Genomic DNA, 19,078 nt, shown 5'->3' on the forward strand with positions numbered 1-19,078 from the left:
AACACAAAGCCAGAAGTGCAGGCAGGTGCTCTGCCATTAGCCTCTTTTCCTCTTTTCTCCAGACACACAAGCTTTGTGGTAGTCTGCAGGAGGGTCTCCTAAGGCCAGGGTCACCTCCCTGTAGACCACCACAGCTCTGCTCTGGCTCCCAGATGTTCGTGCGCACACACACACACACACACACACACACACACACACACACACACACACACACACACACACACACAAACACACACACCACAACCACAAACACACACACACACACACACAAAATGCTGTTGGAAGCTGAAAACAAACAAACCTAAATGGGCCGACACTTGTTTGCATGTATACAAAGACTACTTGAACTGTGACTACAGCATGTAGGTAACTGATAACCTTTGACTAGTCCTTGTATGTGCAAGCAGACTTGGCCAAAAAACTTGAATCAGATTCTGGTGTGTGTGTGTGTGTGTGTGTGTGTGTGTGTGTGTGTGTGTGTGTGTGTGTGTGTGTGTGTGCGCGCGCACATGCATGTGCATGTCTCCCAGCACAGAGCAGACACATGTGAGTCAGTGCCCGTGCACTTGTTGAATAAATGATCTATTCCTGGATTCGTCAAGGAAATGGGGGGCGGTGAGGTGGGCCGTTTGGATGCTGATGAGGAAAGACGTGTGTGTATGTGCGTGGTGGTTTGCTGGTGGAGGAGGGCAGTGGAATCCACACCAGACCATCTATTATAATGACAGGAAGCAGGAAGTACAACCCCTTCACAGTCACATGGGTGCCAGCTGTCTTGGCAACTATAAGAGGGAAGATAGAGAAGATCATAGGGGGAGTGTGTGTGTGTGTGTGTGTGTGTGTGTGTGTGTGTGTGTGTGTGTGTGTGTGTGTGTGTGTGTGTGTGTGTGTGTGTGTGTAGAAGTATTGGTATGTGCATTCCTACATGTGAAGATGACGTTTCTTAATGGAATATCTGCATTTGGAATAAGGATAAAGTCTTAGAAGTTCAATTTAGTGGAACAACTGCAACATGTCATTCATCCAAATCTCCTTCGCCTTTCTCCTCCAATAGAAAAATACTTAAATCTATATTCCTTGAATTTACTACCACCAAGTCTAGTGCAGGACTAACCTCAGTTTCCACCATATGGATGTGTTTAGTAACTGCAGCTCAGCACACACGCCCACTTGCAGAGACACAAATATACACATATACATTTCCACGTACACACACATAACCGCACATGCCAACACACTCGTACTCACACATTTAAAAAGACACACATTTTCTTGTGTACCTATTCGTCCCAGACCAAATCATGATGGAATGAATGACAGCTCTTCCTATTCAAGAATACTAAACTGTCCATAATGGTTACGAATATGTAAACACGCATACACAAATGTACATCTTTGTGCATATACAACACACATACACACAGCGATGCTGCAACATCCCTCAGGAAACATTTTTTATCTGTCAGCCTTGAAATTACTCCAGGTTTACAGACTGAACTAGCTAACAGAAGGAGTATCAAATTCAACCTCACAACGACGATGATTTGCAACCGGAGACCGTCTGTTGCCTCTTGTGAACTTTGGTGCCCCATGGACCCTAAAACAGCTTGAATCATAGACTATAGATGGTATGTCACTAATGCACATGTACACACACACACACAAATACTTACCTTCAGACAGGTGGGCGGTGAGTGGCGTCTGCGTCTCCTTGCAGTAAGAGACCACCTCTTTGGGAAGGAAGTCTACCTGTGTGATCTTAGAGGCTCCCAGCCTCTGCATCCTGCGCCTGGGTAACAGAGACAAGATGTTGCCATTAGCATAGTTATATAATGCATAAACTCGATTTGTCGTGTATATGGTACAATACATTTGCATTAGTTTCAAAGTGTAAAGCAATACATAACATGTAGAGCCTTGTGTCTGTAGCAAACACTATATCAATATTCAGAAGATAGCGTCATTAATGTGTGGTTGAACCTTTAAATGGATTGTTAAATTAGACTATTATTACGTGCCAATGCAATGTCAAATATACAGAAGCCCTGAAAGGCAAGTGAAAAGAGTTGTCACACTGTCATGCGGTTCTTTTGCCTAGAAATCATTCAAGAATATTTCTGGTCAAAAGAAATACATGACAGTAATGTTACATAACTTGCTAATGACACAAAATATACTTTATGTTTAGAGTGCATGGAGAATTTAAAACTCACCTGGAAGAAAACAAATGTGTTCAATTATATTTAGAACAGAACAAGGAGGGGGGGTGTTTTTTTTGGAAAAAAAAAAAATTAAAAAAAAAAAAAAAAAAAAAAAAAAAAATTTTTTTTAATAATAAAAAAAAAAAAAAAGGGAAAATGAACATGTGGCTCAGAATCGCGCCTGCAGCTGCAGCACAGAGGGGTCTGTGTCCCACTGCAGCGTCCTGATGTCACCAACGGAGACAAGAAAGGACATGCATGTTTACATAAAGACATTTTAACAAACATTGGCTCGTGTCAGTAGCGCATAAACACACATTACCACATGTATGCGCATACACACTCACCCACAGACCACTTATCTAGAGAACAGCTTAACACGGGGATTCCCATTGAATTTCATGCAAAAATGGCACTGTTAATGGAAAAATGTTTAGACAAGTGGATATAGTGTGGGAGGGCTATACGTTAGGGAGACATTGTATTTCATTTAAAATCGAATGTACTCCATTTATTTAAAGATATAGGCTCATCTCTAGTAATAGATTTATTGGTCTTTTGCCAGGAATCTACAAGTTGAAAATACCGATACATTTATGGACAAAAATGTTTCCATTGTTGCGTGGAAGAAGAGCAAAATGATTTCATGGTTTTCAGTGGGAAAACAATTTGACATGATGACTTTTAAATGTAGGAAAACATTGCAGAAATCTTGGTTTGGATGTTTTAATCATCTACAGCATCCAATCTTAGCAACATACATAACATTAATTCGAGTGACATTCTGTGTCTTGATGTTTCATATTCAAATGTGTGTCAAACGATGCATGAAAGCCATGAACAATGTATCCAGCAATAAGATTTCCATCTCACACCTACAGCACAACATACATCATCTATGTACAGTACAATATTCACATAACGTTCACCATATGAAAATCAAATTAAAATGCATTTATAAAGATTATAAAGAAGCCAAACCATGATGAAATTGCTGAGCTCATTCAGTGCATTTGCATTGTTCTTCAGCAGTTATACATTCTTCTTCTTTATTTTGGGGAGGTAGGAATAACAGGGAAAGCAAAGCAATTGTAACCTAGAGAGTTTTATGGCAACTTGGTTGAAATCAACCAACTTTGAAAGAATAGCGCTTCCAACAGCACTACACTATTTGATGATCCCTTTGAGGGCCAGGAACACACCCATCAGACCTTCAGCTTGTGCCACGCAGCGCCAGGTGAGAGTGGCAAGGCATTTCTTTAGCCTGACAGAACGGCTGTTTTGCAGTAACAGCGATGACACTTTAAGCAGCAGATTGTCAACTCTTTGAAGGCTGAAATTACTTCCATGGCTCAACTCATGCAAACAGACATATTTTGAGCTGGTATTAAGGGAGACAGTCGGGCTTCAGACAGGACGTCACCAAAGGAATGAAGGAAAAGAGGGGCTCTGTGTTGAAAAAAAAAAAATTCATGAAGGGAACATATTGCTGAGTCCACTGACAACACTGCGGGTGCCTCTTTGTGTTCACAGGACAGTAAACTAAGCTATAAAAAAAAAAAAAAAGGGAAAGAGCGGGAGGAATTCCTGGGTTTGACATGAAAATGCTTACCTTGAGCTCTGTGCTTGGGACTTGTTTTTAGAGAAACCTGACCTAAGAAGGGACACACACATACACAGCCACAAATGGAAAAGCTACAAAATGGCATGCCATCATCCAGGGTGGATTTGGGGCGAAAAAAAATCTTTCATTCCAGGCAGTGGAACTAACTCACCAATTTGTAAAATCCAATTTGTAAAAGCTTAAAAAGAAACGAAAAGTTTTATATAAGAGAATTTATTTCTGCTAGGAACAGTATTGCGCTCCCACACATTCTTAATCCCCAATTCCACCCCTGGCCATACCAGAACAACACATTACTAATGACCCCTGAGGGCATCACTCACACACTGACCTCTACAGTCAGCTGCCATATAAAAAGCAAATGGAAAGCGCTTGATGACCACTCTCTAGTTGAGAAGACTTCTCAACTGCAGGTTTAATTTACCAGAGCAGCCATTTGCAGAACTTAAAGGTTAATAGTTGCTCCACTGGTCTAGTGTGTTATCAATGAGGGAAAAAGCTTACATTCTGTAACTTGGGCTCAAATCAGCTACTTCACAACGTATTCAAAACATGGCTCCCTAAGGCTCCTTTCTGAAAGTTTACCAATGTGGTACTTGCTTGCACAGAGATACATAGTATCTGGAAACGTGCAGTATTTTCAAACTAACAACTTATTTGCAGGAAGGACTACAGCTGAGATGTACCTGGACATCAAACTTAACTTCTCAAGACTAGTTATAAGAAGCAACAAGCTGTACAGTGGTCACCAAAACACTAGATGCCATGACAAGTGACAGATACCACATTTAAAAACTAACACGGCACCACAGCCTCACAATTAGTGACACACATCCTTACCTAAACCTGTTGTGCCATTGACAAGAAAAGAGACAGAATATGTGTCAAAAGTGACAACATGCCAAAAATATACACAGACCAAAGCAACTTCACATTATGATCATTTTTAGGCCACATGATTTTTTCAAAGTCTAAGACTCAGGCACCACATACAGTTTATTGGTAACCTCTCAAAAAGCAGTGAGCAAAAACTTTGGGTACAACATTTCCAAGTGTGATATGTCTTTCACATCTAGCATTTCTTGAATAAGACTCATGAACCGAAAAAGACTTCTGGCATTGAACTTGGGTATGACATGCTTAATTTTTGGCCTACCTGCCTGCTGCTCCTCCATCAGTTGAATCCTGGCTGCCCGTTTCACTGGGTGTGCTCACTGATTTGGAGGGGGACACAGGGGTCGGGACTAAATAATGAAAATAACATGAATCTAACATTAAAGGCTGCAAAGAATGGACTGCTCAAATAAATTGGGATGAAATGCAACAAAGTAAAACGAGTGATGATCAAATAAAAATAAATGTTCAAAAGAAAGGAGAGGGAGGGCAGGGCATCAAATGCATTGTCGATTTTGTATTTATTATATTTGCAGCTCAGCTTTATTTGAAGATGCATTATAAATAACTTAAGCTAATAACAGGCATAGCAGTGACCCAATTTTTTGTTGTTGAGGGTGTTGTTGCAATTTCAGACCACTAGAGAACAGTGCTTCCAAAAGCTTGCTGAAAGCACCCTGGGGTTTCAACCTACAGTAATCTATCAGATTTGTGTGCAGTAAAGGGAAGCTATTCTTTTAGCAGCATTCTTTTCTAAATTCATGTTTCAATCACATTTTAAAGTATGAATAGGATTCATGTCCTGATACCCTATTACAATATATGATACGCAAAAGGTACACAGTGGAAGAGAAAAAGATGATAAAAGGGAGTTGTGACACATCAAAGTAATTAAGAAAAATGTTCAGCACAGTCCAACTGTAATGTGCATAGCAAATAATAGAATCAATCTAGGATAAATAAGACAGTCTTAGCTGATGAAATCTAATAAAATAGTATGTGTGACAAAGTTACTATAACTATCATGCAGAGTCATGGCAACACAGATAATAACACAGATAGATAGAAACATACTTTAGTTATCTGATCATTTCAGTATCAGTAAGGCAGGATTTGACTGATAATTTTCAGCAAATTACACATATCAGGTTGATGTGTGCATCTTAGGTCTGCTAGTATAAACATTAAAACGTCCCTCAGAGCTTTTTTGGCTGTAATTAATACGTTTGGTGTCATTTTAGAATCATCTACTGTAAGTAACCTCTACTGTAGGTATTGAAACAATTAGTTAAACAGTTTGCAGTACAATCATTCAATCATTGTTTAAGGTGTAAGAGTATTACGTACCTAGTGAAGGCTCCGGTGAGATGCCAATACTCTGTAGCAGGGCCTCAGTCTCCCTGCGCTTGCGGTCTAAGTCTGAATCCTCTGGGGTGGCCTCTCTCTTCTGCTGGCTCTCTGACTGCTCAGGATACATATACAAAATATACAAAAATATCAGCTTACTCATCACGACTTAAAGGATAAGCTAACACATGCACATGCATGCACATTTTGATCAAAAATTTCCAAAACAAACCTTCTGCACACAGATGATTGTATGCATGTACGGACACACACAACCTCAGCCTTTTTGTGTCACGGTCTGACAAAAATCAACACACAAACAAAAGACGCTAGAGAGTGAGTGCCAGTTGTGTGAATTTACTCACTTTTTTCCTTACCTCTTTCTTCTTCCTCTCCTCCTCCTTTATCTTTTTTTCCTGCCTGATTTGGGCAAGGCGCTGCTTCTTCCGCTCCAGCTCTGCTTTTAGGTCACTTTTGTCCGACATGGTGTCCTACGGGGCTTCAAGTAAAGAGGAACGAACAGGATTGAGCTGCGTATGGCACTGTCACAATATGCTCTGGTTTCATTATAACATGATACAGTATAAAGGAGTGTAAGTGTATCCAATGAGCCTAAGTGATGCTTCAGAAAACCCACTGGGTGTGGCAGTTATACATCCATACAGTAGATCCAAAACCTTGCAGGCCCAGCAACCAATAAGTAGGCTACCTGATATTGGCAAAACAGCTGTCTATACTAGGCCATACTGGGCCGAGAGGGATTTCCATATTGGTGTGACACTTGTACCTATTTTCCTAAAACTAGTCCAGTGTGTCTAGGCTATATTTAGGCAGACACTTCTGTTCATTTCCTTAGTCAAATTAACAGAATTATCATTAAAAAAACATTTATATGATCCATGGGTAAGGTTCAAAAGCTCAACGTCATTATTGCCTCTATTCCTGTTTACTGAACATACAGGAAATACTAGTTTAATTATTTAATTAAAAGCAGACTAAATGTAGCCTTTTGGTGAGGATCTAGAAAAGGCTCACTGACAATCCTGTGAGAAAGGTGGGCTGCCTATTTATAGCAGTCTGCACCCTGACCAGTGATTTTGCAAATTAATGGCACTCGACCCTGAAGGTTTAAAAACGTCTGCTAAAGCTTTTTGGAACAATAAATGGGAAAATAACTAAAAGGTATGTACGCCGCACCCAAAGTATCGCCATAACATAAAAAACACAAGTAAAGCTAATGTACACGGGAAGAAGAACAAACCTCAAAGCGTTTGTTTAACGCAAATGCATTCGCAGCTTTAGCTAATCACAAATTTGACAGCGTTTGTAATGTAGCTACTCACGTTAATGCGTTTAAGGCCTTGCCATAAATACGTTAGTGCATTTTGATAACGAGTACCAAAAAGGGGACTATTTTCTTGCAAAAATAACCGTGTAGTGTACTGTTATTGTTTCACTCGTACCTTGTCCACTCGTATGATGTGTCTGGCCGGCAAAGATGCTGTCTCACTGCTGCACCCCGAAAGAGAAAAATCAACACATCCTCTACCTAAATCACACTGAATCGATGTCTCTCGGGGACCACCGAATAGGTCGTTTAAACCTTTCGTATGGCTACTGATGACAGTGGTAACAAATAGAGCATTTCAGCGGCGGTTGACCCAGATCATACATAAAACAGGTGCACCGCACGCCGATACATCCCTAAGAGGAGTAGGAGGATGATGTTAAGGAGGAGAGGAAATCCCACCTCCTTTGACACGCACTGTCATCTCATGCATGGCTTTTGCAACGCCGCCATCTTCTGGCCATTTGGAGAAGTGCTTTGGTGTAACGTTAGCCGAAAACTAACAAATATACAAATGTTGATACTTTAGCATTATTATAGCTCAAAAGTGACAACCCACTTTCTGAAGTGATTTGCCCACCTTTACAAGACGCTAAAGTTGGCTTCCTATTCCCAACATTCCGTTTCGGCAGTTAAGGGGAAATTGAAGGGAAACTTAAAGCTGTGAAATCTCCCTTTATTGCGTTCTCGTGAAGACAATAAAGCTTTCACAAATCTAAAAGCGTATTTTAGACATAATTAATAATTAACCTTAAAAAACGGAGGATCAGTCAATCAGCAATGTAAGTTAGTATTATTATGTTTCGCTGCTGAATCGGACGCTGCGAATCGGAAGCTAACTTCAGCTTTAAGTTTCCCTTAAATGTCCCCTTAACTGCCGAATCGGAAGCGCCGAATCGGAAGCCAGCCAACTTCAGCGTTGTACCAAAGCCTATATTAGAAATTCTTTGGTTGTACCTTTGGTTATACCCTTTAGCTACTTCATTGACGTTTTCATGAAAAAATATAGTTTTAAGCCTGGCACCGAGCCAACGAATGTAGCTAGCTAGCTACGTTACAAGATGAATTGTGATAAGGTTTTAAGATTTCTATGATCGTGACTATAAAATATTTGATTTGGCGCAAGTTTTTTACTTTTTTATTTTTCTACTGAAAATACCGTAACCACACTGTTGAGCTCTGAAACCAATGTTAAATCAAGGTACAGACATATTTCCTGTTAGACAGTATATAAGGTATTAACATCCTTGCCCTACGTGCCTTACGCTACCGTTAATTCCTTCTTTTCAACTTCCTCCACCACATCCTCCAGTTCCAGGAAAATCTTGGCGCTCATTGGTTGGTTTTGATGTCAATCCCTCCTCCTCCCCGCCACAACAACACACACATCGCTCACTGTAATGGAAGTTGTATTTGAAGGACATACACTTGCCGAGATGCAGGGAAGCTGCTCGAGAAAAACAGTGATGGGGAACTCATAACCAGCATATTTGAATATTATTAATTTAACGAAGGGGTTCTTTGTACGTTACGACACCGACCTTAACCCTGCTAGCTAACAGTCGTCAAACTGGAGCGTGCTGAAGACCGTAAGGACAGTTCGTCCCCGATACACTAACAGTGGGGGTCTGCAAAGGACAGGAAAAATGAAGTTCGCTCAGTTTTTGCTGAAAAATGGCGCTGGTATACCGAAACAAGTGGAGAGGTTTGCTAAGTTTTCTCCCTCTCCCTTGTCTATGAAGCAATTCATTGACTTTGGTAAGTGTTTCGAGTAGTGGGCTATGGATTTTTCGGACACTGCATTATTGTTTACCACACTCACATGGCAGTTGCACAACTCACGTTGTTTGACCTGGTCATAGACGTTGAAGTACATACTGTTTGCAGACTGATGTCATTGTCATTGAATGCGTTAATGTTTATGTTGTCATTTATTGTGTATCTAACTGCACATGAAGTTACCACTTTGAACTTTGGATTTTGAGGACTAGTGACCTCGACCAAAAAAGCTAGGCTAATGTGGTTGATCTCTGCATTGACAAAATGCATTTCATCATGGTTTTTCTAAAGGTTCCTCCACAAATAATCCTGGACACATTTCTTCTAAGTAGTAATGTTTGGGAAAGGTTGCTGTTTTATATTTTGACAGGATGGGGTCAAAAGTTGGATGCTTGCTCAGTTATGTTTTCCCTGTCTCTGTCCCCTCATGTGACTGCAGGCTCTGCCAATGCATGTGAGAAGACCTCTTTTGTGTTCCTTCGGCAGGAGCTTCCTGTCAGACTGGCCAACATCATGAAGGAAATTGATTTCCTCCCTGACAAGCTCCTTGGCACTCCTTCCCTAAAGCTCCTCATCAGCTGGTGGGATCTCTAGACTACACTACATATCTTTCTGTATACCCTGTTGTAACAAAATCATTGTTACCAAAATAATTTGTTAGTTTTCCAACAAGTCTTCCTGCACCTGTCTGCAATTAGGGTGCAGAGAAACTGTAGTGTGACAATCCTATTGGATGTCTATTGTTTTTATTTTATTATTTTCAGGGTTCCCAGGTTCATTACAAGGTCATAGATGGACTGGTTCTTGTTTTAGCAGGGACAGTTATGAAACAGCCTTGTCTCAAAGCAAACTTCCTTTGGATTTCAGCCTTTGTATTTTTAGTTTCGGATATAAAATAGATCCACTCTGTATGTCATTTGTCCTTTAGTTTTTGGCAATTCAACTAGTCACAGAAGGCTTATTACAGCTGTGATGTTGCTGATTTTGGCAAAGGTTATGTGAGGTTTTTGTTGTTTATCGTTCTGTTAAACACGTATCAACAATCACCCAGTTGTCTGTGCACTCGCTGGCTAGACACTATTGATCTGGGAGCATACACCCATTTCACTGTACACTGTGACTGTAGAAAGTGAAAGGGTGTAAACACTAAGGTTGCAGCAAAGTACAGGTAGATAATTATGTCTGTTGCAGGTTTTCAGCTGTAAGTAGAATAGCTGTAATCATTTTCATTTGGAGTTTGTTTTTCCACCAAAGCTGTTACTTCCCGGTAGCATCATAAAATCACAGTATTATTTATCCTAGCATGTTAATTATGTTTGGTGCACAAGTCACATTAAAACACATAACAATAAGGTCATTACCCCACCCCCCACTCTTCTCATGAAAGCCACTGTAGTGTCTATATTTGGCCATGCACTGTGGCTTTCTCTCCCTACTACTGCAGAACTCTTTAGATTGCCAGCAAAAGAGTTGATCTGTTACTCATTAATATTGTTGACGAGGGGAGAGCGGGCACGCCTGGATATTTCCTGGCAAGCTTGTGAAAATACAAGTTGCAAAATAGTCTATTACAAGATGTACATCTGTTTGCATGACTGCAAATAATCCAAATTGTGAGAGCTTAAGGTCAGTTCCTTGCTAGCCACACTGCTGTTCACCTTTCACCCAGTTTTCCTACTGTGAGACAGTGACAGAGAGTGTGACTCAATGATAGTGGTGCACGATTCAGAAAATGTCACAGTTCTATTCAATATCGATTTTCAGGCTCAAGCTTCAATTCAAAATCGGTTTTCGATTCAAAAACAATAACCCTAAACAATAAAAAAAATGAATAGTTTTTTGGAATTCTACGAATTGATTTTGAATCGGTAGAGCTTGAATCTTGATTCAAATGTGAAGCGATTTTTTTGCACACCCCTACTCTAGTCTACTCTACCTGCACTCTAGTCGTCTTCGTGAACTGACCTACAGATAAGGTCTGTGATAAACCAAGCAACTAGTATCTAAAGAAAGTACAGTATTTCTCTAACCATGTGGAAATGCTTTATGCCTGAAAAATGTCAACTTAGTATAACAAGAGTTCACTGCTTGCTGATTAGTTTTTAACGCTTTCACATAAATGTAATCGTCAGATTGATAGGTTTTTTACTCCATTATCTTTGGTCATTCTGATATACAGTAAATGAACTAGAGTTGAGTTCTATTTTCTTTTAAAATCCATCCTTTTGTGTCCACCAGGTATTCACAGAGTTTGCTGGAGATTGTAGATTTTTTAGAAAAGGATCCAGATGATAAGGATGTCCTGACAAAGTAAGTCATTTACATACCTTAATAATGTCCCTGTCTAGTTGTTTGTTGCTGTTACCAATCCAGTTTGGTCATTCTTCAGTAACTGCCAACACCAATCCAATAACTCTGTAATTACTTTTTAACTGCCTATTTTCAACCTCACACTGCAAAGTTAATATCAGACTAGTCTATATTCACGACGTTCCACTTCTGGGATTGCTCCGTTGCCGCCGGAAATTCCGCCGTATGGCCTTCTTTTCAGCCGGATGTCCGGTACCTTCTGCTTTCTTTGTGTTGGAATTTTAAACGCCGGTCGATTCGTGAGGACTATGGTTAACTGCTCCTCAGATCTCTGCAGGGTAAATCCAGACAGCTAGCTAGACTATCTGTCCAATCTGAGCCCATGACGATTGTGATTGGTTTAAAGCCATGCCAATAAACCAGAGCACGTTCCTGTCCCATCCCAGAATGCTGTGTGGTCTAGCCAGACCCTCCGCAGTGCTGTGGAGGAAGGTCTGGCAATGCGAGACTAACATTAGACTCATGTTCACATACCTTGTTGTACAGCTCCTGAAGGCCACTCTCAGACTCAAAGAGTGAGGATTGATTACGGCTTAGTTAAGTTAATGCTCCATCGCTTTGGCAAAATCCGACATGATCCAGCACAAAGACGAACCATTCATGCAGTTCAGTAACAGCAATAATCTTTTCAAATTTGGAGCAATTAATCTTGTTGACTCAGCACATATTTTAATATTTCCTACTTGGGTGTAGACTTTATATCAGGTAACATCTGTCACAACTCATGATTAAGTTATTAAAATGCTATAATCAGCACTGCAAAAAAGTAGGTTTACTTGTTCGACGTAATTAGCTCCTGGCAACAGGAAATGTTTGTCAGAAGATGGTCTTCTCGTCATTGTTGTATTTATTTTCCACAAAGCTCAGCCCTGTTGTTACAGCATTGTGCTATGTTTAGCAGACATGTGTTCCCAATGCCATGCACGCCGATGTGAAGATATTCTAATAAACCCGGTGTACTAACCCACCCTCACATACTCGCACTAATCCATCATGTCTTTGCCCTCAGCTTCACACAGACTCTGGTAAATGTCCGTAATCGGCACAACAACGTGGTGCCCACCATGGCTCAGGGTGTGGTGGAGTACAAGGAGGCCTTTGGCGTGGACCCCGTCACCAACCAGAACGTTCAGTACTTCTTGGATCGCTTCTACATGAGCCGCATTTCCACACGCATGCTCATGAACCAGCACAGTCAGTATAGCACTCAGTGATTAACTGTGAGTTAATCAGCACAGTTGCTCACTCGAAACACTATAATACTATACAACAAACCATACAGTATCTGTTGTACATGTTGTCTGTGTTTGTTTTTAACTTATGGCTGCAGCATGGGTAAAGTACCCAAGACAAATTTACCACCATGTGGGACAATAAAGTTAATCTTGATCTTGATCTCATGTCATTATAATGTCAAAGTGCTAGTAATGTTTGAGAGCAAGCATAAAAAAAAATAATCACAGCCCACTTTGTACTTTATTTTGTCTGATTATGTCTTATCTAGTCTTCTCTGGTCATAGTCAATACCCAGCATGCCTGATAGCGTGATAGCGTTTACTTTTATTGCATTAAATGATAGAAGAGATGTGTCAGCAATAGGTGTTTTAGCTAGTGTTTACATTCCCAACTGAACTCACTCAAGTTGATATGTGCTTTATATTTGATTTATTATTAACAAATGTACATCTATGTACAGTGAATTGTGTCTCTACGTGAGTCACACACATTTTTTGCATTGTGCCCTGTAGCATTAATCTTTGAGGGCAGTGTGAACCCAGCCCATCCCAAACATATTGGCAGCATTGACCCCAGCTGTGACGTTGTGGAGGTAGTAAAAGGTAACAAATGATCTTTCTCAGCTGCAATATTGCTGTCTATACACACGCACACATACACACACACACACAGACTGGAAGTGTTATCTATTTCCCACTGCTCGGTTTGTACAGATTCACGACTGTTTGACCTGTCTTTCTTTGTTTCACTTTCTAGATGCCTATGAGACTTCAAAGATGCTGTGTGAGCAGTATTATCTGACCTCTCCTGATATGGAGATCACAGAAGTCAATTGTATGTCTTACAAAATAACCATAACGTTTCTATTTTATCTATCTATATATTTATTTGTTTAATTTACTCTTGCCTATACTGTATCTTTCCTGGTTTACCAGGATATTTTCTGTGTGAGAGGATAGTTGTACTGCTGTGCTCTTGAATTTCAACTGAACCTTGTAGGATTAATCTTTGTTGGTTTAAGTAAAGCCTGTTGTGTCCTGTTAGCTGGGCCTGCCAAGAGCTGGCATCAGCATCAGACATTCCTAACTTTGACCCTTTATCTACAGATAATGTGACAACCTAAACAGAAATAGACCAGGAAAGGCTTTATTTGATCATGCTCATACATATTGCGCATACATCTGGGGTTGGAAAACATTAAAAACTGTGGGTAGTATGATAACATGCATAAAAAGAGACTAATATAATGTATACATTAATGGAGTATGTAGTTTAGTATAATAAATGTGGTAGTTAAGGCTACAATATGTTCTTTAATCAAATACATATACTGAATTCCTGTTGAAGTACATCAGTCAGAACATGTACAGTACCAGGGCTTTAAATATAAACTGCACATACTTGGCCAGCATGTTCTTGGCAGATAAGGTCTAGATAATTAAATCAAAATGATGAATTAAGTTATTTCTAGTTCCTTGCTTAATTTGTAAAGAGTAGCTCTAATCTTTTTTCCACTAATGTTGAAAAGGTTTGTCTTGTCTCAGGTCAGAGTTAATATGTAGTTGTCCCAGAGGTCTGCATTCACCCACTTTTCTAGTCAGGGTTATACATTTGTCAAAGTGCCACTTTCCCCCCCATATAATCAATATTCTCAAATTTTTTGACAGCCAAAAACCCCGACCAGCCCCTCCACATTGTCTATGTGCCATCCCATCTCTACCATATGCTGTTTGAGCTTTTCAAGGTACAGTACCCAACAAGCCTGAAATCAGACTTATATTATTCGTCACCACGTTTCTTTTCACTTGTTTTTGTAATCCACATTGTATGTTTTTCTGTCAGAACGCCATGAGAGCTACAGTGGAGACCCATGAGACAGCCCTAACGTTACCCCCAATCAAAGTGCGAGTGTCACTGGGAACTGAGGACCTCACTATCAAGGTAGATGAGGACATGGAGACTGACCGGACCGCAACTTTTGTACTAAAGGCAGAGACGGGGAGGGAATCCGCGAGAAATTAGTGTGCTGTTTTGCCATTCCCTGCCATCAACTAAATTGTATGCACGTCCATGTGGATCTTGTTAGCATGTACTTAAAAGTAGCCCTGGTGACTTGATTCACAAAGAATGACACTGTTTAGATTCCATTAAAATGGCAAATGATAAGGAGCGGATGAGTTCACTATGAGAAGACCCTTGGAAACCTAACATACCTCTTGTTTATTTTAGATGTCTGACAGAGGAGGAGGAGTCCCTCTGAGGAAGATTGAGCGTTTGTTCAGCTACATGTACTCCACAGCTCCAAGTCCAGTCCACATAGACAACTCTCGCAACGCACCACTGGTGAGACTAAAACTGTCTTCAGTGTTGATGATTGTCTTAGTCAGTACACCAGACTACATGCTTGCTTTTGAATTTCAGACACAAACTTTAAACTGTGACTAAAAGTCAGTCCCTCCAGGATTTCACAGCCTTTTTTTGAGATTGTTGCAGCCCAAAATGCCTTATTTTGCGGGAGCTTTTGTAAAAAAATTGCGATAAAAGTTGCGATGTCTTTTGTATGTTTGTTGCAATGAAGTTGCGGGAGAAAGTGAAAGTTGCAAAAGAAGTTGCAATTTTTTTATTTTATTTTTTTATGTATAGTTCTTTAAAAATAAAAAGGAAACTTGTTTCCAGGAGAATAAAACTATCCTGGGCTGAGTTTTCCTAGTAACCTTACCAAAAAGGCTCGGGATGCTGCAAATGTTGGTATAATATGGAAATGGCTGGGGGATTTAAGACAAAAAATAATAATTTATTGAATGAATCAAATTTGAACATATGTGTCAGTAGCTTGTTGATCTTTACATTGTTACTTAATTTCCTATCCTGGCCTGGGACACACATTCATACGGTTTGATAAAGTATTTATTGGACTTATTGAACTGTATGAGCAGCAGCCCCGCCCCCGCCCACTGCAGAGCCGACAGGATTGAAACAGCATCCGCTTCAGCGACTTTATAGTGAAAAAACGTAACAGCGTACATTGATGTTAAAATGTATACAGGTTGGCAGGACGGTCTGAAATGTTTTGCACTCTCTTTCGCTGTACGTTTTGTTGGTAAATGTGAGATGTCTTCATATCGGAAACAAGCTCTCTCTCACTCCCGCTTGGTCAGTGGCTCTCAGAGTCCCATTATACTGACGTAAAGTCTGGCACGTGGGACTGCTGGGATTGGTTGAAGTCGCGGGAAACTCCGGTCATTGGTCAAATTTGCGGAAAAGTTGCGGTGATCGCTCAAAATTGCGAGTCGCACCAAAGTCACGGTGATTGGTTGAATTTTGCGTGAATTGGCGCGATCGCGACATCGCAAAATCCTGGAGGGACTGAAAAGTCAACTAGATGGTACATCTCCCGGTTCTAATCAGAGACTCGCACAACTGAGCATGGTTGCAAATTAGCTTATTACAAAGAGGAATGCAGTCAGCAATATTTCATTGGATTAAACTGTAACCATGAGATAAACTGCAGACCTGTTTACAACGCAAACCCTCCACAGTATCAACTATATGTTTTGAATATTTGTAATATTTTAGCAACTGCTTAAGATTGGCTTATCTGTATTAATACTGTAACTCTGTTGTTTTCCCTTCAGGCTGGTTTTGGCTACGGCCTGCCCATCTCCCGTCTGTATGCCAAGTACTTCCAGGGAGACCTGCAGCTCTACTCTATGGAGGGCTACGGCACCTCAGCTGTCATATACTTGAAGGTGAGAACTGAACTACCTTCAAACAAAATGTCAAAAATAACCTCAAAAGCCAAGCGTAGTGTACACTAGAGTTCACATATACATGTACTGTCAACTACACATACTGGATCAACTATGTGGTCGCAGATTTAGGACCCTATTTTAACGATCTGAAACGCAAGTATCAAACGTGAAACGCAAGTAGCTTTGTGGGCGGATCTCTGGCGCTGTTGCTATTATACCGGCGGGATAAATGACTCTTGCGCCCGACGCAAATCTAAAATGGGTTGGTCTGAAGTAGCTAGGTGTGGTTTGGGCGTAACGTGAAAATAACCAATCAGAGCGTCATCTCACATTCCCTTTAAGAGCAGGCGCGCTTGTTCCATGGCGGATTGCTATTATAACGGCGGATTTGCCTGGCGCACGCCAGCGGGAGCTGTCCGGGATGCGGCAAAGTAATAAATGCCCGTCTTGGCCGGGTGGCGATGTTGCTGCGGCCTCTCAGGCGCATCTCCTCAAGTCTGGAGAGGATTGCTGCAGCCATGGAGCGTGGGCCTCTAAACGCACCACCTGCTCCTGTTGTGCCATTTCCTCCTCCCCCCACTCCATCTCTGTCCACCTGCTCCATCAGGAGCGCATCGAGTGTCCAATCCCACCGTAGTTCAACATCACGTCTCCATAAGTCCTCTAATATTTCCTCATTTATGTCATCAACAGATCCATGATTCATGGAAATGTTGTGTAAAACACAACAAGCCACAAAGAATGCTGCGACTTTTTGAGGAATGTACTGTAAAGTGCCTCCTGATCTATCCAAACACCTAAAGCGCATTTTCAGTAATATTTTTCTTTTTCACGCTACAATATGGCCAAGCATGCGCCCCTAAATTAGCATCTGAATAACGCACTACTGACTTTAGACTAGCGCCACTGACTTTAGACCAGGTTTGTCCTGGTCAGTGGCAGAATTGTTTTCTGAAACTGCAAAATAGCACCAGGGAACATTTGCGCTGGAACACACCTTCTCTTTTCGCTGAACCGCACCCGGGAGCGGAAATACAGGGAAAAGAGGGAAAAGTCCGCTGTGCGTCGGGTGCAAAATAGGAATGATACATGCGTCGGTGTACAAATGCAATTGCGCTGAGTGCAAGATAGGGCCCTTAGAGTTAATACAGACAATGTGCAACTATTGTTTGTCATGTTGTAAGTTATAACTCACCACATGTTCCATGTCAGAAAACAGAGACCTTTGCCATCTCTACCTAAAGGAGCGTACAGAGTTTTAATCGAGCAGAGGGAACTTTGTAGAAAAGCCCAATTAGAAACAACCTGGATCTGTGTAATAAGGATGCAGACTAATAAGTTGCCTTCTGCTCTGTATTACAGGCCTTGTCCTCAGAGTCAGTGGAGAGACTTCCTGTTTTCAACAAGTCAGCCTTACGGCATTACCAGACGAGCATAGAGGCTGACGACTGGTGCATGCCCAGCAAGGAACCAAAGAAACTGGGCAATTCCAAGAGGACTCTGTAATGGTGGACTGAGGGAGGAAGCGGAGGACACTCTAGAATAGTGTCAATAAAAGAATAATAAAAAAAAAGGGTCCATGTTGGAAGAAATGGATAAACTTGTACTGTAAGTGGGAGAAGGAACCAAATGCTTTCGGCATGCTGCTGGACCTGTACGTGGAATGTAGATTCACCTTCTCACAGAGAGAAACTCTTAGATGGAGAAAAGATGCTCATTGTTGGTGTCATTAACCAGATAAACACACCAAAATAACTGAGCTGAACTATTACTACCAGCCTCCAGGCAATTAAACAATTTAATTTCATTATACTATACGGCGATTGCAGGCTGCTAATGGCAATGGAACAAGTCAAGTATTAATCCCCTTTTACCTCACTCATTACATTCACTTTTCAGTTATAATAACATGGTTACACTAGTGTTTGTTAGTTGTTGTTTTTTTAATTCAAAATGTATCATTTCACAATCTAAAGGCTAGCAAATGGTATTTGGTTATTTCAATTGCTGGGTAAAGTTGTGTTTTTGCATGAGGTTAAATGCGTATCAATGCCTTGGAAAAACCCAGCTAAAGCCAGCTGCAGCGGGGTGACTTTAAGTTAAACAGATTGGGAACATGTTTAACCACTCCAGCATAAACACAAAGTCAGCAAAGTCTGTTTCCACACTTTTGTTCATGTAGGCATTTCAGTCCTTTAAAACGTCAGGCATTGCTTTTCACACATACAAACGCATACACACACACACACTATGGATGGCTACCCGAACTGAGCCCGTGGGGACCCGGCAGTACCCGACGGGCCGGGCGGGTTCGGACAGATATTTAGAAATGATCAGTCCTTCCAGAAAAACGCAGAGTTTTTTTGTGATTGTTGCGGGCAAAAATCCTTGATTATGCGGAACGTTTTCTTAAAAAATGCGATGGAATATGCGGGATATTTATGCAATTTTATGCGATGAAATTGCGGGAACTTGCAAAAAATGCGGGAACTTGCAAAAACTGCGGTTTGATGAAAAAGTGATTCCC

The 19,078-nt window shown here is 40.9% G+C and overlaps 2 protein-coding genes across 3 annotated transcripts in view; one reads left to right on the plus strand and one right to left on the minus strand.

Annotated features, from left to right (window-relative positions):
* The window catches only part of LOC120571217 (cytoplasmic dynein 1 intermediate chain 1), a 59,829-nt gene extending 52,018 nt beyond the window's left edge, over window positions 1–7,811 (minus strand). Inside the window, exons 1-7 of the mRNA XM_039820026.1 lie at window positions 7,530–7,811; window positions 6,432–6,565; window positions 6,067–6,181; window positions 4,982–5,069; window positions 3,814–3,855; window positions 2,381–2,425; window positions 1,674–1,789 (exon numbers count right to left, since the gene is read on the minus strand). Of these exons, the coding sequence (XP_039675960.1) occupies window positions 1,674–1,789; window positions 2,381–2,425; window positions 3,814–3,855; window positions 4,982–5,069; window positions 6,067–6,181; window positions 6,432–6,551 (526 nt within the window). The 5' untranslated portion in view covers window positions 6,552–6,565; window positions 7,530–7,811. The remainder of the gene's footprint in view (window positions 1–1,673; window positions 1,790–2,380; window positions 2,426–3,813; window positions 3,856–4,981; window positions 5,070–6,066; window positions 6,182–6,431; window positions 6,566–7,529) is intronic.
* Window positions 7,812–8,770: 959 nt separating this feature from the next.
* Window positions 8,771–18,877, plus strand: pdk4 (pyruvate dehydrogenase kinase, isozyme 4). 2 transcript variants are annotated; one of them, XM_039820027.1, is made up of 11 exons: window positions 8,776–9,172; window positions 9,633–9,774; window positions 11,432–11,503; window positions 12,573–12,757; window positions 13,312–13,401; window positions 13,556–13,633; window positions 14,467–14,543; window positions 14,642–14,740; window positions 15,029–15,142; window positions 16,435–16,548; window positions 17,914–18,877. In XM_039820027.1, exons 1-11 carry the CDS (start codon window positions 9,061–9,063, stop codon window positions 18,055–18,057), a joined length of 1,227 nt encoding a protein of 408 aa, XP_039675961.1. In that variant the 5' UTR covers window positions 8,776–9,060; the 3' UTR covers window positions 18,058–18,877. The 2 variants fall into 2 exon arrangements, 1 of the variants encoding a protein (XP_039675961.1); XR_005641203.1 differs by lacking the exons at window positions 14,467–14,543; window positions 14,642–14,740; window positions 15,029–15,142; window positions 16,435–16,548; window positions 17,914–18,877 and having other exon boundaries at window positions 8,771–9,172; window positions 12,573–12,783; window positions 13,556–13,574.
* Window positions 18,878–19,078: the final 201 nt, after the last annotated feature.

The sequence above is a fragment of the Perca fluviatilis genome, chromosome 13, assembly GCF_010015445.1.
Source record: "Perca fluviatilis chromosome 13, GENO_Pfluv_1.0, whole genome shotgun sequence".
NCBI lineage: Eukaryota > Metazoa > Chordata > Actinopteri > Perciformes > Percidae > Perca > Perca fluviatilis.

Bases quoted from the DNA above. Each gene is read 5' to 3' on its own strand.
- pdk4 (XM_039820027.1), top strand. From the start codon at position 9,061: ATGAAGTTCGCTCAGTTTTTGCTGAAAAATGGCGCTGGTATACCGAAA. The intron at 11,504-12,572 runs GTAAGTCATTTA...CTTTGCCCTCAG, and splicing joins GATAAGGATGTCCTGACAAA to CTTCACACAGACTCTGGTAA. The intron at 16,549-17,913 runs GTGAGAACTGAA...TCTGTATTACAG, and splicing joins CAGCTGTCATATACTTGAAG to GCCTTGTCCTCAGAGTCAGT.